Source organism: Asterias rubens, chromosome 16 (genome assembly GCF_902459465.1).
Source record: "Asterias rubens chromosome 16, eAstRub1.3, whole genome shotgun sequence".
Taxonomy (NCBI): domain Eukaryota; kingdom Metazoa; phylum Echinodermata; class Asteroidea; order Forcipulatida; family Asteriidae; genus Asterias; species Asterias rubens.
In genome coordinates this window covers 8,193,628-8,210,539 of record NC_047077.1, presented here as the reverse complement: position 1 = coordinate 8,210,539, position 16,912 = coordinate 8,193,628, and the positions used below count along the sequence as shown (strand labels likewise).

Sequence of the window (16,912 nt, the reverse complement as noted above, 5' to 3'; positions counted from 1 at the left end):
CCAATAAATCATCTTTATTCTTAAGAAACTGCAATTCTGTTTGAATCTCACTTGTTCTTTGAACTTGATTTTGATTACCCTTTTAACTTTGGTGGCAAAATCTGTTAGCACCTACATTTATTACAGTTCTTTTGCTCCGAGTCCACAGAAGGGTGGCCTAGTCTCCAACAGATAACAATTACATGGATGAGAAATTGTATCCCGAGTTGAGACTTTTCAAGTCCGCCTGGTGAAAAAAAGCACCACAATCCTGCTCTTTGATTTACTTGTCAGTGCTGAGGACACTACTTTATTCCTATAATAATGGGGCCCAATTTCATAGAGTTGCTAAGCACAAAAATTTGCTTAGCATGAAATTTCTTCCTTGGTAAAAACAGGTTTACCAACCAAATTTCCATTTGTTTCATATTGCTTGTTACTGGTATTCAGCTGTTAATTGCACATGGAAATTTGCTTGGTAATCCTGTGTTTACAAAGGAAGAAATTTCATGCTAAGAAAATTGTTGTGCTTAGCAGCTCTATGAAATTGCGCCCTGCTTGGTGAAAGAAAAACCTCCGGGTTACCATAAGGTGGAATGCCATCATTTCTACCAACATTTACCACGTAGGGTTTAGATCCTAGTTTTGGACTTGTTGTCAGCAGTGGCTTTCACCCCTGCTATTAGAAGGTTGGTCTCTAAAGGCACTAGACACCTGGTATTTACTCAAAATAATTGTTCACATAAAAAATACATGGTACCGAGCAGAGAGATGTTGATGATATAAAACATTGTGAGAAAGGGCTTGCTCTGAAGTATATACATGTACATGTACAAGTGTAGTCTTTGAGAAAGGTGTCTATTCACTCAAATTTCACTTGAATAATTAAAGGCCTCAGCTGAAGCCTTTTATTATGTATCTGAGAGCACACAAAGTAATGCAACAAGGGTGTTTTTTCCTTTCATTATTTTCTTGCAACTTCGATGACCAGTTGAGCCCAAATTCTCACAGGTTTGTTATTTTATGCATATGTGGTGATACACATAGTGAGAAATACTGGGCTTTTACAATTTCCAAACATGGGGGGGGGGGGTGATGAAAATCAAATGCCAGTGGTACAAGTCTTAGCTGTTGTTTCTGGTTTTAAATGAACATCCACCGCAATGCCAATACGATCACTGGCAGGATCTTCATTCTCCCGATGACAGCGATGATGACACGACGAGATGAAAGTCTTCCAGCGTCTCCAGATGCTGATCTTACAGACGAAGGAGAGAAAGACCAGAAGACCTTGACAAGAGTTGAGAATGATGAAGATATACCAGAGTAAAATCACATCAGTGAAAGCTGCTGCAAAGCCAATGATCCAGCTGAAACCCATCAGACTGGAGATCTAGTGGATTGAATAGATGGAGTCATTGTTTAGTCAGGTTCGTGTATTGGTGTCTTTCTACCCAACTCTGATACTTTGGATCTCAGACATCAGCCAGAAGACTCGGGTAAGATAATATTCATACATCAATTGTTCAGTTCAGAGAATGTTTTAACGTAGTCAAAAGATGCAAAAATCCAATGGGGGGAAAAGTCATTTATTCAAGCTGTACTGACGCTTTGTAATGGACCTGCTTATTCAATTGGTCTGTTATTGTTTGTAAGGTATTTCTTATAAAACAAATTTCGGCTATTTAAGTTGTTGCAGTTACTCTGCAGTACTTTATGTGCTGACTTTTTAGGATTGTATCTTATTGTCATGCGCTTTTGAGCATGTTTTTGTGTGAAATGCACACAATTAATGTGGTATTGTTACAGAATCCATACCATTGCAATAACAAAACCTTAACAAACCCCTGACCACTCCAAATGAAACATATGTGTAAAGCGAGTTGCGATGAGTGGTCTATAACTGTTGGGAGGATGTAGTGATGCGATCATCGCAACTAGTGTAAGACCGATTTGTTCCGACATAAAAAAAAGAAGCAAATTACTTGAAAACTAACCTTAATGTAAATGATGAGTTCCTTTTTCACTTGTTGCATTGTAGAGGTATTATGAACCAATTTTGTTGTCTTGTTTGTTTTGCGGATCCCGTGGACAGTGAAGGAAAACAAAATGACGTTGGCACAAATAACAACCCCAGTTGGAACTCCAACAACAGCGATGTTGTTGTATTCATTCCCTATCCAACAGACATTCTCATTGCCGTACCACAGCGGGACGTCGGTGCAGTCGCAAAGGTGTAGGATCAAGCAGGGAAGGATGATCAGAATGGGAATACCCCAGGCAAATGCCATAGATGCCATGGAACTATTGCTGTTAGTGTTGCGGGATGTGATTAAATGGTTGGTAAATGTTCGATAGAAATTGAATGCTAGGACACCAGTCCACAAGACGTTGACCAACAGAAGGTAGTGGGCTAAAACGGCAACAGTAGTGCAGACTGTTGGATGAAGGGTCGCTACTCCACTGAACAAAAGGAACAGTTGTGCCATAAAGAGAGTGCCAACAAAGTTCATTATCAGATAACCTGTGTGGTTTCTAAGCTCCTTAAAGACACAGTAGGTTATAAAGGTAATTAGAGCAGCAAGCATTGATATGATGTTAAGGATTAGACTAAGAATCTGCTGAGGTTGAGAGTATTCAAAGAAGGTTATGATTCTAGTTGTGTTTCGAGTTCCATTCCGCTCATTAAAGGAACAAACTTGGATTTGTCCACTCCATGTCTCTATGTATTGGTCTCGACTGTACATTTCCCCGGTTGGAATGTATGTAAGAATATTGTTTAGATCATCGTGGAGAAATAAGGAACTGTTGAGTGTCTCTAATAAGCAGGACAGATCAGGATTGAGGCAAAGCTGAAGACTACCAGATTGCTTCAAGTCGCTGGATAGCTCCTCATGGATGAAAACCTCTCGTTGTAGCGTTTGGTTGGCTGCATACCACGAGTCGGATTCATTTATGTACACTAAACCTGACCCATCCGTGTGGAACTGGGTTTCACTCATCCATCGCCCATTGCATTTACTGAGAGATAAGTTAACTCCATGATAAATGATTTCAAAGGCAATAATCTGTATGGGCAAGTATGGGCAAAACAATCCTTCAACCACTCCTATTTTCTGACGAAAGTTCATAAATGTTTCCAAGGTTGATTGAATCATGAATGCGTTAGAGGACTTCTGTTGCTTACCATGGGAACAGTTTGCTTGGATCGTTTCCGGGACAATAACTGATTGCTCAAACAGACTTTGATCATTATCATCCAACAGCCCGGCGAGGCAGCTTTTAACAGCCTTTTGAGTACCCTTCTTGGTTTCTGATGAGCATGACGTGATGTGGATATAAATCACAATGTCCTGATCAATGTGAATTGTAGGCGTGACGCTTTTGATGCATTCGTTCTCTTTCAGAACATATCCTATAAGACAAGACAATTTTCGACATGTTTTGAGGAACGGATTAAACACCTCATTGGGAAGGCAAGCCACCTGTTCTTCAAAAACTACCTCTCGTTGCCTAATAAGCTTGACATTGCCTCCAGATCGGAAATCCAGGACAATTGAGATGGGTGGAATTCCTGAATCATTGGGTGGTCCCGGCGGGTCGTAAGGTGTGAACAGGACTGGCAGGAGGATGGGGTAATACTCGGCACAGTGTATAAACAGTGATTGGTTGATCTGACATGAAGCACAGTGTGGGTTCTTACTTTGAAGGAACAGTAAAGGAATGAGAACGAAGGCTGTGTATGAAGCGCAGGCTTCAGCAAGTCCATGGCCTTCTGGGCAGGACTCATAAACGTTGAGAAAGCAAGCCCTGAGGATTGTCGAGGTCAGGTATGGAGGTTTCGGTTGAACAATACATCCCAGAGTATTTCGAATGTAACTCAAAGTGGCATTGGAGGTAGAGTTGGACAGGAGATTCAGAGCTTCATCAGATATGTCCTGAAATTCACATTCTATGTTCAAAGGCCACGCATCCACGTTGACTAAGTCTTCCCCATGGCAGAGGGCGCAGTATACATTCCTATAGGGAAGGTTATACTTCACTCCAGAGACAAGAATGGTCGACAACAAATCCTCGCTGTCAATGTGCTCACATAGAGACTGAGTCTGTTCATTATGCACCGGACCTTCATTGGGGCAAGTGGCTATAATGTAGTAGCCCTTCTTAACTTCCAGTGGAATTCTGGTTTCTTCATGATAACAGGTAATTGTATCACCAAGCTGAAAAAGATTGACCAACATATTTTATTCAGAATAATGACTTGTTGAGACTTTCATTTTTATTAGCGATTGGGGAAAACATGATGTTGAAATTAAGTTGTAAAGAAATTTGCATTTGCAATGAATTGTGTTTGCTTGAACTAGCACAGTTCTGCGAAGGTATTTTGATTATTGGCAAGGGTATTTTGATTATTGGCAAGGACATTTTGACCCACTGTAAATGCCCTATTAAGCCGTGTTTATAACATTATCTTCAAGCGAACATGATGTGCAGCTTTCGCTGTACCCATTGTTGGAACAGTTGTAGGTTTTATACGCTGAGTTAGGAACTAGAAATAGATGTAGGGTGTGATATTGGCTACAGTTAGGACATTTCAATATATTTTTGCTTTAATATTTTCATCCGTCCTGTAATTGGCACTTGCGCTGTTGGATGTTGGATAAAAAAAAATAAAAAAAATAAAAATATGCAGCATTGGTATTGATATTCTTCCTACTTAAAGCCATTGGACACTTTCGGTACACAGTATCGACCAACAAACCTGTGAAAATTTAGGCTCAATCGGTCATTGGAGTCGGGAGAAAATAACAAGAAAACCCACACTTGTTTCCGCACATTTCGCCATGTCATGACATGTGTTTTACATAAATCCGTAATTCTCGTTATCGAAAATTGATAATTGTTTTAACGTTTTTCTCAAAAAGTAAAGCATTTCATGAAATAATATTTCAAGAGAAGTCTTTCACCATTACCTTCTGTAAACCCTGTAAGTTATTTGTAAATCTGTGAACTTTTTTTCTTTTTTCTTTTCCGAAAGTGTATACTGGCTTTAAGTCTGCTTTCCGATTGTTTGTCTCTCAGAAGAATCGGCAATTATTTTAATAGATAGCCTGACCTAAAGTCTATAAAAGCCTATACCGTACATGTAGGTCAGCTCTTGTACTCAATTAAAATGTCATACTTTTATTTCCAATAGCCAAGTATCATGCAGCAGGGATATGGGCTACATGGTCTATCACACCTCCATGACCTTAGGGAGGACACGTATCATGCAGCAGGGATATGGGCTACATGGTCTATCACACCTCCATGACCTTAGGGAGGACATGGTTGGAGACATAAATGCAGGTACTGTTCTTCTCATAAACTGTTTAATTAACAGGCAATCTTTAAGCCCCTACCAGCACTTTGTGTTCTGAATATGCAGAGCTGCAAACTCTCCAGGATTCTGCAGACCCTGGAAAGAAACATTCTCCTGGTTCTGATGAACAAATTTGAAAATGTCCCTGAATATAAGGAAACTCTTTCCCTCTCATGCAACTTTTCAGCTGATCAGCTGATTTCCTCTTTTTCTTTCAACTCAGTGCCATAGAAAACTGAAAAACGCTGTCAAAAGTTAAAGGAAAACGTTATTAATTTTTGCCTTGGATCGTACGAGTTGGTCTATAAAAAGCATTTGTAACCATTTGTTATAAAATGCATATGGTAGGAAAGATGTTTTAAAAGTAAAATACAATGATCCACACAAACTTGCCTCGAAATTGCGTGGTTTTCCTTTTACTCTGCGAACTAACACGGTCGGCCATTTATAAGAGTACAAAATTTGTCTCCCATAAATGGCCGACCGTGTTAGTCGACGAGGTAAAAGGAAACCGTGCAACTTCGAGGCATGTTTGTGTGGATCATTGTATTCTACTTTTACAACATCTTTCCAACCATTATGCATTTTATAACAAACGGTTACAAACGCTTTTTATAGACCAACTCGTCGGATCCAAGGCAACGTGTTCCTTTAAGTGTGATCGGCCGTTTCCTCTTTGTTTGCAATTAGAATGTTGCGTCTGGTTAACGTACATGTAGGTGAGCATTGGATTGGATTGGGGGGGGGGGGGTCTTGGGGACACACCCTGTGCAACATATCATGACATGGTACATATATATACCTTCAAGCCAGTCAAATAAGAAGACAAATCTTCACTAACAGTCCATGGTTCACAACTTTCTTTGTAGTCTTGACAGCAGTCATTAAAGAAGACACAATCTGGATCACACTGGCAGAGAGGAGCAGCCCAAGTGCGATTGAAATCTTCAAACGGCTGAAAGTGACAACCAAGACTTCTGCATAGGTGTCGATGGGTACATAGGTCCATCAGAACTCCAGCAAGCTCCAGTTCCGTAACAGAGTCAAGATCTACGGATGGTGAATATTCATTACTCTTCAAAAATTACATGGTTTCTAAAAAGTGATTCAATGTTATTCCTGGGATACTTCAAAAAAAATTGTGTATTTTTGGCATTGTTTCTTGAAATCCCTTCATTAAAGGGTCTTGATAACTTTTGTAGGCCAAGTGTTTGGCCATGACATAAATCCCTACTCACTGTCAACGAGGATACATGTATTTTAATTTACCTGTAGAAGTTTTTAAGCTTCACTAGTGGTCAAGTTTTTGAGGAAAAAAAGTGTAAATCTCAGAGCAATGTTTTCAGGAGAGTCGCGTACATGTTAAAATAGTTTTCGTCTCGCTGAATTGTTTTTCCCATATTTCTCAAAAACTACAGCACCTCATCAGAAAGTAATATTTTAAGGGAAGCTTTCTACCATCATTATCTTAAAATCCCGTATGTGTTTGTGTTTTTTAACCGTCAGAAAAAATATTACCCAAACACTTTAAAGTGGTTGATGTTGATTTTGTAAGTAATATTTTTAATGACAACAACTGAGTTTTTCAAAGCAATTAAGACAAACATCAATAAAAGCATTAATACATAATTATAAAAAATCTATTTTTTTTAAAGTATGTATGCAAATTTGTATGAACAAATAATAGCACAATAAGCCATTTGCGTGTTAGATTTTAATATCGTCTGGTACAAAGACGTCCTTGATCACAAGTTACCACTTAAATTTGAATTCCTCAGACTATCGAGACCGTTGCTATATGTCACAAGATAAGGGGCAAGCTTTAGAGTAGTCACATCAGAGACGGTGAACATCGATCCGTACACAATTCTGAATGGATGTGTATGGAACAATGGTACCAGGGTTCGCTCATCTGGAGGTTGCTATACAAATGCTTATCCCGAACCATTTGACAAAGCAACTGTCTCTATAGTCTTAGGAATTCAAATGTACGTGTAACATTGAGACTAAGCAAGTCATTGAGATTATTCAAATCTAACTCACGCATGGCTTATTGACTATTAATTGAAAATTATAAGCTCACCGATGACATTCTCATTTACAACAGGTGATGTTGAGAAGGATTCAGATGAAGGAGACTGGGTAACTCCTGTTGTACCCATTGATACCCCTCCAGAGGTAGAAACGGGCATAGAAGGGGGCTGTGGAGGTGTAGTTTGTGCTAGTGTGTACTGTGGGCATACATGTACCACCATCACCATAACACACCAACTTGCCGAGTAGAACATTCCCATCATTAGTCGACTCTCTGCACTCGGAAGATACCAGGCATGATCTTTGAAAGGGTAAGGTCAATTTTTATTTTGCAAAGGGCACGTCTATTGGAAAATGTTTGGGAAGTTTTGAAGGGGGATCAAGACCAAAACCAGGGCAACAGAGTCAATGGCCTTTTGAAGTCCAGGCCAAACTGTTAACAGGGTAAAATCAAGAGGATGCAAGGAGCACATTCTTCTACAAACTTGGTAAGACCAACTTTTCAGAAGTTTCAGAATCCGCCATTCTTACAAACACTTAATGTTGACCCCAAATTAACGTTACAAATTAATGTACTATAGGTAGAACCCAGCATTGTTGTTATACAAATCAGAACCATCTAGAGAAAACTCTCCTTTATTTAAAGATTTTCTTCGACCAAACTTGACTAATTCAAAAGATGAACATGGAAATGAATTTTTTAAATTGCTATATAGCCAATTACAAACAATTGCAAGTTTAAAAATACAACTAATAAAGCATTTAACAGACTACAAAGTGTTTCACTGTCAGATGCGGAAACACACACGTCAATTTGTGTTCATACATTCGTGCGGTGCAAGGATCTTTTTATAAATTAATTGGTATCTTTGCCTTCTGTCCATATCTTTATCGCAGATTTCCCGAATTTCCCTTCCATGAAGTCACTGCCCTCTGAACATCTCAGTATTCGTTCAAACTTGTGTTAAACAGATTTTTAAATTTTCTTTTCACTGACATTACGTATACATAGTACGCATCCCCCATATATTTTGTTTTTATTAAATTCGTCCGCCTACGTATCTGATTTTTGTGTACGACCTATTCATTTTGAAAAAAATGTGTACGTATATGCGCAACATGATAACGCACTGCGCTTCTGTTTACGGACTGCAGACTTTTATAAACGGGCACTGCATATACGCAGTGAAAACGCAGCGAGTGTGCATCAGCCCTCTTAATACAGGTTTTACTATTTTACAGAATTACCTGGCGGTAGATCTAACTGCTCACTGATGCATGAACTTCCAATCTGTAATATTAAGTCCTAGATTCTGAATACCACTTGTAGGTAGGATGTCAACAGCCGAGAGCAAAACAAAGTCTGGTTTGTCTTATACTATCACACAATCGATTGAAACCTCTACACAATAAGCCCATTAAATCACACAAATGAAGCAAGATTTTAAAAACATGATGTTTGTGTGAATAACCACCTGCATAACTTGCCATGCGTATCCCTTAAAAACTTGGTCAGTCCTGGCTGATTGCCCTACATACATAACACATTAAACTTCTTCAAATGTTGTGTTTTGTGATATACAAATATTGGATTCAAATGTGTGCATTCTTGCAATAATCATGGGGTGAAAATCTGGACTATTCAATTTCTACAAGGAAATTGCAAAATGTAATGGAAAAGTAAGATTTCACCGAGTGGTTGTAACACTGGTCCAGTGTGCTAACAAAATGTAGTCTCAACAATACTGTTGCCCTTATTAAAGGCAGTGGACACTATTGGTAATTACTCAAAATAATTATTAGCATAAAACCTTACTTGGGACTTGGTAACAAGTAATGGGGAGAGGTTGATGGTATAAAACATTGCGAGAAACGGCTCCCTCTGAAGTGACATAGTTTTCAAGAAAGAAGTAACTTTCCACGGATTTTATTTCGAGACCTCAGATTTAGAATTTGAGGTCTCAAAATCAAGCATCTGAAAGCACACAACCTTGTGTGACAAGGGTATTTTTTCTTTCATTATTATCTCGCAACTTGGACGACCAATTGAGCTCCAATTTTCAGTTTTTTTATTTTATGCATATATATGTTGAGATACACCAAGTGAGAAGACTGGTCTTTGGCATTTGCCTATAGTGTCCAGTGTCTTTAAGCAATAACAGTAAACTTTTAAAAGTGACATACTCATCTATAGGTGTATAAATCATTGTCATGAGAATACAAATGTAACCGGGAAAAATGCACCACTTGAATGAACCAAATAAAACTGAATGCTGTGGGGGAACTCACTCAAGAAAAATTAATTAAAAACTAGATATAATAGGGCTAAGACGCGAAGAAATGCAAAAATAGGAACAGTGACTCAAAGTTGTAGGTTTCTCAAACAAAAAAAGAACAAACAAATTTATTGATTATAAATCAGTCACCAAAAGCAGTACCAAACAATAAAAACCATCAAGATCAAAATGAATGAACTTGGGATCTAAATCTTAAGTTGAATTCGTTTCAAACTAAGTGAAACCTAAACCAAGAAATAACTAACAATCAAAACTAAAACACAGCTAAATAGACCAGAGTAAAACAGTTACAAAGACTTCTAAGAAAATAGCAAACTACATGGGTGCTATAAAACAGCTTTTAAGCTGTTTAAGCCCCTTAAAAGGAGGAAATGTTAACAGGAAAGGCAATTAACTTGAACCATGCTTGAATACTATACAATTGGTTGTGCCACACTTATATTTACAGCTATTATAGAATATTCAAGATGAACAAATTCATTAAATCAAAGGTAACCCTGTTTAAAATCTTCAAATATACTTTAATATTCTAACACTCAAATCCTTGTAATGCGGGTGTCAGCAGACACTGTTGGTCTCGAAGGACTAGATCCTTGAGACATGTTTGAACTGTGAGCTTGGTGGTCCTCTCGTCGACAACATCTCGAGGCAAAGGTCTTCTTCCACCGTCTCCAGATGCTGATCTTACAGACGAAGGAGAGAAAGACCAGAAGACCTTGGCAAGAGTTGAGAATGATGTAGATGTACCAGAGTAAAATCACATCAGTGAAAGCTGCTGTAAAGCCAATGATCCAAGTGAAACCCATCAGACTGGAGATCTGTTCGATTGAAAACAATGGTCTGAACGTTTAAAGGCACTAGACACTATTGGTAATTGCTCAAAATAATTGTTAGCATAAAAACTTACTTGTTAGCGATCAATAGCGATAGTATAAAACATTGTGAGAAACGGCTCCCTATGAAGTAATGTAGATTTTGAGAAGTAATTTTCCACTAAAATATTTGAATTTGATTACGAGACCTCAGAATTAGAATTTGAGGTCCGGAAATTTAAGCATCTAAAAGCACACAACATCGTGTGACAAGGGTGTTTTTTCTTCTATTATTATCTGGCAACTTCGATGACCAATTGAGTTCAAATTTTCACAGGTTTGTTATTTTGTGCATAATGTTGAGATACACCAAGTGAGTAGACTGATCTTAGAAAATTACCAAAGGTGTCCAGTGTCTTTAAGCACATGACTAACAACATTTTGCCTGCGCCTTCTCCTTTTCCCCACAGATATCCCTTTTGTTTGCCTCCATACCCCTGGTCTTTGCCTTTGGTGCCCTTGAAATGCACCAGTAGAAATTTACAATTTTCTCAAAGGTTGCTCTTTACCAAGGGGAAAATACCTTGGTGCCCTTGCCCTTTCGAAAAGGAATCATATAAGCCTGTGGTCTGTGTAGCAGGCTTTTAGATGTCTTTTCTGGAAGTATGTGAATAAAGCTAGGCAGAATACGTGTAAATAGTGCATTGTACTTACTTTCAGGTATATGATCAACTCCTCCTTTGTCTGCTGGACCAGAGATTTATTCTTCCGTACTGTAATCGTGTCTCTGTTTGTCCTCCATATCCCATGGATAGTAAAAGCAAACAAGATGACATTGGCTGATATGACGACCCCAATTGGACCTCCAACTACAGCAATGTTGACGTAACCGTTCCCGATCCAGCAGATGTTCTCATCACCATACCACAGCGGGATCTCAGTGCAGTCACAGAGGTGTAAGATCAAGCAGGGAAGGATGATTAGAATAGGGGTACCCCAAGCAATTGACACTGCTGCCTTAGGTATGCTACCATGTTTGCTCTGTCGAACTTTTGATCGTGTTGCAAACGTCTGGTGGAGGTCGAATGCCAAAAGTCCAGTCCACATCACGTTGACCAACAGAAGGTAGTGGGCTAAAACAGCGACACTAGTGCAGACTGATGGATAAATTGTGGCCACTCCACTGAATAAGAGAAATAGTTGTGCCATAAAGAGAGTGCCAACAAAGTTCATTATCAGATAACCTGTGTGGTTTCTAAGCTCCTTAAAGACACAGTAGGTTATAAAGGTAATTAGAGCAGCAAGCATTGATATGATGTTAAGGATTAGACTAAGAATCTGCTGAGGTTGAGAGTATTCAAAGAAGGTTATGATTCTAGTTGTGTTTCGAGTTCCATTCCGGTCATTGAAGGAACAAACTTGGATTTGTCCACTCCATGTCTCTATGTATTGGTCTCGACTGTACATTTCCCCGGTTGGAATGTATGTAAGAATATTGTTCAGATCATCGTGGAGAAATAAGGAACTGTTGAGTGTCTCTAATAAGCAGGACAGATCAGGATTGAGGCAAAGCTGAAGACTGCCAGATTGCTTCAAGTCGCTGGATAGCTCCTCATGGATGAAAACCTCTCGTTGTAGCGTTTGGTTGGCTGCATACCAAGAGTCGGATTCATTTATGTACACTAAACCTGACCCATCCGTGTGGAATTGGGCTTCTGTAATCCATCGCCCATTGCATTTACCAACAGCAAGATTTGCTGTATGGTGAATTACTTCCATAGCAACAATCTTCATTGCATCAATTTGGGTTTGGCAAAATTTCACGCCTCTTGGCTCTTGAAGATTGACATGAAACTCCTGGAAGGTTTTTCTGTCTGTCTGGACCATATAAGGATGAGTCGTTTGTTGCTCATTTTGGAAACAAGTCGCCATTGGTGTTCCAAGTGGAATAATAATTGATTCCTCAAGCTTACTTTGGTTGACTTTTATCAGCTCTTGCAGGCAGTTTCTGACAGCTTCTTCAGAGGCATAACCAAGAGGCTCAGAAGTGCAAACTGTGACATGTATGTAAACCACAATGCCATCATCATCATGCTCGGACTTTAAGACACACTCATTTCCAACTAACTCATACCCAAAGGAGCAAGACAACTTTCGACATATTGTACGGAATGGATCATAGACTTCATTGGTTGAGCATGCAACCTGTTCTTCAACAACAACCGTCTCTTCCCTCAAGAGTTTAACATTGCCCCCAGATCGGAAGTCCAAGACAATTGAAATGGGTGGTACACCACCAATAGGTGGTCCTCCAAGGCCAGGTTGAGGAGTTACGCCTTTCAGTGGAATGTAAGGGTAGAAACTTTCACATTCTGTAGCATTTTCAACATCGTTGTTGCAGGCAACACAATGTGGATTTTTGCTCTCAAGATAATCGAATAATAATGCTGTGTGGACGAAAGCTGTGTATGATTCGCAAGCTTCACTAAGTGGATGACCTGCAGGGCAGGATTCAAAAAAGACAATGAAACAAGCTCTGAGGATGTTTAAGGTCGGGTCTTGAGGTTTGGGTTGAACAGTGCAATCCAGGGTATTCTGTAAATAATCAAGAGTTTCAGATGAAGTAGAGTTTGATAGTAGCCCCAGAGCTTCTTTGGTTGTATGCTCCCCAAAACAATCTACATCAAGAGACCAAGATGTTAAGTCGACTAAGTCTTCCCCATGGCAGAGGGCGCAGTAAACATTCCTGTACGGGAGGTTATACTTCACTCCAGAGACAAGAATGGTCGACAACAAATCGTTGCTGTCAACGTTTTCACAAAGAAACAGCATTTCATCAGACACTGATTGGCGTTCCTCTGGACAAGACGCTATTGCATAGTAACCCTTCTTTGTATTGCCAGGGTAGCAGGTTAAATCTTCAAGCTGAAAAACAAACAAAGCAAAATCATGGTGAGTATTCACTAGGAAACAACATGAAATTTCATGTTCCATCCAACTTACTGAAAGGCTGCTTCTTCCTCGATACCATCCACCTGTGGAAATCACTGCCCAAGCAAGTTGTTGAGTCACCAACTCTGGATGTCCTCAAGAGCAGGCTAAAAGGGGTCACCTTCAGCTAATTACCAATCCCAACACAAAATGCTAAAATAAGAAACTGCTTTTACTTGTAATAGATGTTAAATTTGCATCGGGGATAAAGAATATTAATTTGGTTTTTACCCATACACCGATGTGTGTTAGCACTGTATACTCAGTACTTTCCCGAGTCCTGTGAAAAAATATCACAGGCATGTTACTCGGGTGGGATTCGAACCCACGACCCTTGCAATTCTAGAGCAGTGTCTTACCAACTAGACTACCGCGGTTGCCCGGTAGCTAGAGGCTTTTACTTGCACACAATACTGATATTTGTTTATGCCTTGAGTTTTGTCTGTACTTCAACCAATGTGCAAGTATACTCCAGGGCGGAGGAAGTTTCTGCACAGTATCGACCTTATGCATTCACGCCATCCAGTCACCATCTTACAGGTAAAGCGCTGACGAAACATTCAAAATGCACAAATTTGTACGCACGGCGCACAGGTTTGGCCAATGAATGGCCGCTTTTTCACCTCAAGGTGAGGGTGCCCTACTGATATGTGCATAAGGTCTATCTGTCTATAAGAAGATGATGATGATGATTTAAGAAGACATGGTGAAAACTACCATTAGTCTAACAAAATTGAAAAATTGTATTACCTTGAGTTTCCTAAGCCTGGAGTCAGTCCCTTGATCATCATCTGTTACATGTTCACAACTTTCCTTGTAGTCTTGACAGCAGTCATTAAAGAAGACACAATCTGGATCACACTGGCAGAGAGGAGCAGCCCCAGTACGATCGAAATCTTCAAATGGCTGAAAGTGGCAACCAAGACTACTGCATAGGTGTCGATGGGTACATAGTTCCACCGTTGTGCCAGCAAGCTCCAGTTTTGTAACTGAAATGAAAACATTCCAGAAAAATGCATTATTCCTTAGTGCCAAAAACAAGAAAGACAATAATCTGTTTGTCTTTCCGAGAAGAAGAGTTCTTACCTCCTGATGCTACTCTATGCCTGTTCTCAAAATTATGCACATATGCTAATCCTGTGGTCGACTACTGCGACTACTAGTGTCCGAGTCACGACTATTGATTGTTTAGTTGAGTGCTTTCAGTAAAACTGGCATAACTTCTCTTACAAATGATCAATTTGCTTAACTTGTTTTTCAGATAAGCGGGATAGAATGCTTGTTATGCGCTTCACTGGGGTTTTGAGTGTCAGTTGTTGTTTTGTTTTTAAATCATAAATCTTGGTCAACCTCTTTTTGACTCGCCATGTAGTGAGAATACTGGTCTTTGACAATTACCAAGGTGAAAGACTTTCAACACTCACCAGGTTTTTCTTGCTCAGGCCAGTCAGGTGGTCGGGCTAATGTTGTCTGAGGTGGGTTCGTGGTTGTCAGCAAGCCGACAGTTCCCGTATCTAATGTTGTCTGAGGTGGGTTCGTGGTTGTCAGCAAGCCGACAGTTCCCGTATCTACCGTAGTTGTTCCAACGGTTGAGGATGAATCCAGTGAAGATGGTGTAGTTTGTGTCAAAACATGCGATGGACTTGCAATTACGATGAGGAGGATTATAATGGGCATTCTGAATGTTGGTAAATGGTGCAATGAACTCTTCATTTTGGTTTAAGTTTCTTGGACTGAATTTGGTGATTTGGCAGGGCATGAGTTTTAAAATGTGCGTTTGGTGTAGAAGGTCTATTCTTATTTCATAGTACATCAAAACTGTTGATCCTCGAGGTAAGTTTTTTTTTGGTTGCTACAATGTGGTGATGACAAGCTTACCTTTTTTTGCAAAGGTAAGAGACTGCAGGACTTGAAAACACCAGGCTGTTGGTTTGAATCCCCATCAAAATAAGTTCACTAGTGTCTCCTCAATATTAATGAGCAGAATCCACTGCAGATCACTGGTATAACTATTGAGTCCTGACTGCTGGTGGTTGCGCAGGATTAGCACAGAGACGCACAGAGATGCACGTAAACATGTACAGGTCATTAACGACAGTGGCTATTAATCTTCACTCCACTAATATTCCATTAAAATGTAGGTGACAGGCCACAACTCAGTCCAATGTGAACTCACAATTGGTTCTTCAATAAAACATGAGAAGCAGTCAATTATGATTGATGCCTTGATGTCACCTCATTAAGGTTTCATATACCAGACATTCATATAGTATGCATTTTGCGCCTGTAAGGTACAACACTGGCAATGGCAACTATGGTTTTGGCGTTATCAAGTGAAATACTAATTTGGTATTAAAGTAACTGAGTAACGATTTTCCACAATTATCTAACCTTTTAGAAATCATGATGGTCTGTGTGCATCTAAGGTGCGCATAAGAAAAACGAAAACAAAGAAATCCTCTGTAAACAATAATGGCAGAACCAGGGGAAAACAATCATCTAATCTGAATACATTACTTTCACGTACTCAAAAATAAAGTCAACCCAAAATATGCTGGTATACTGACTACGTAAACAAAGTAATTAGCCCCGAAACAAGGTCATTTACAAAGAGTACCGACTTTAAGGCATTTATTAGATAGAGACAGACTTTGTCCAGACATGTTTATGACACGATTATTAATTATTTTAATAACAGTGGAACTGAAACCGAGAAAGACTCTTCTGAGGTCAAGATGTCCGGCCAATTAACAGTTTTTGCAAATAATAAACGAAGACTACATCAACTGGGTAAACCTTTCTGCTACTTTGACAGTATTTTCTTTGGCAGAAGGGACTCCCTGTTTTTCAATATTTTGATACTTTTTCTTTTAATTTTGGATAGATCCCTGATTAGGTTTAAGTAAAAGTAGTGTATTAATGAAAACCAAAATGTCTCATCTTGAAGTATTACCTATTTTCCTTGTACATGTACCTATAAAAAAAAGGAAAAAACTAGCAAGCATAAACTATTTATCAAACTTTTCATAGAGCTGTTTAAGCAGAATATATTGCTAAACAATTATCTGCTAAGCAGAAACGAGCAGGGTACCAGTCACAAATTGTACACTTGACATGGTAGTTTGGCTGGTAACCATTCTGGTAAGCATAATTTTGCTGTGCTTACGTAGCTACTTCTTGTGCTTAAGCAGCTCTATGAAATTAGGCCCTGGGGTATAAATAAAACGTGACACTTCAACTCTACAAGAGTCTTCGTCTTTGTAGCTTTTTGAAAAACATACCGCACAGGTTAAATCATGAAGCCTGAATACCTTTACAGTTGACTTGAAGACAGGTGGTTATTGCATACCCTGATACATTGTAGTTCTTATGAATAATTAACCGACTGGTCTTTGAACCATGTCAGACATTATTGGAAGCTGGAATGCTAGTGTGAT

The 16,912-nt window shown here is 39.3% G+C and overlaps 2 protein-coding genes across 2 annotated transcripts; both read right to left on the bottom strand.

Moving 5' to 3' along the window:
• Positions 1-1,081: 1,081 nt before the first annotated feature.
• On the bottom strand, positions 1,082-7,635 carry LOC117301086. Its single transcript, XM_033784968.1, has 4 exons — positions 7,425-7,635; positions 6,144-6,391; positions 1,977-4,199; positions 1,082-1,372 (listed from the first exon to the last, which is right to left on the bottom strand). Exons 1-4 carry the CDS (start codon positions 7,633-7,635, stop codon positions 1,082-1,084), a joined length of 2,973 nt encoding a protein of 990 aa, XP_033640859.1.
• Positions 7,636-9,800: 2,165 nt separating this feature from the next.
• Positions 9,801-15,152, bottom strand: LOC117301085. Its single transcript, XM_033784967.1, has 4 exons — positions 14,900-15,152; positions 14,226-14,464; positions 11,199-13,409; positions 9,801-10,490 (listed from the first exon to the last, which is right to left on the bottom strand). Exons 1-4 carry the CDS (start codon positions 15,150-15,152, stop codon positions 10,209-10,211), a joined length of 2,985 nt encoding a protein of 994 aa, XP_033640858.1. The 3' UTR covers positions 9,801-10,208.
• Between the last annotated feature and the right edge of the window lie 1,760 nt (positions 15,153-16,912).

Bases quoted from the DNA above. Each gene is read 5' to 3' on its own strand.
- LOC117301086 (XM_033784968.1), bottom strand. From the start codon at position 7,635: ATGGGAATGTTCTACTCGGCAAGTTGGTGTGTTATGGTGATGGTGGTA. The intron at 6,392-7,424 runs GTGAGCTTATAA...CACCATCCGTAG, and splicing joins TGTAAATGAGAATGTCATCG to ATCTTGACTCTGTTACGGAA. The intron at 4,200-6,143 runs GTATATATATGT...AATCTTTTTCAG, and splicing joins CTTATTTGACTGGCTTGAAG to CTTGGTGATACAATTACCTG.
- LOC117301085 (XM_033784967.1), bottom strand. From the start codon at position 15,152: ATGCCCATTATAATCCTCCTCATCGTAATTGCAAGTCCATCGCATGTT. The intron at 13,410-14,225 runs GTAATACAATTT...TTTGTTTTTCAG, and splicing joins CCAGGCTTAGGAAACTCAAG to CTTGAAGATTTAACCTGCTA. The intron at 10,491-11,198 runs GTAAGTACAATG...TCAATCGAACAG, and splicing joins AGTTGATCATATACCTGAAA to ATCTCCAGTCTGATGGGTTT.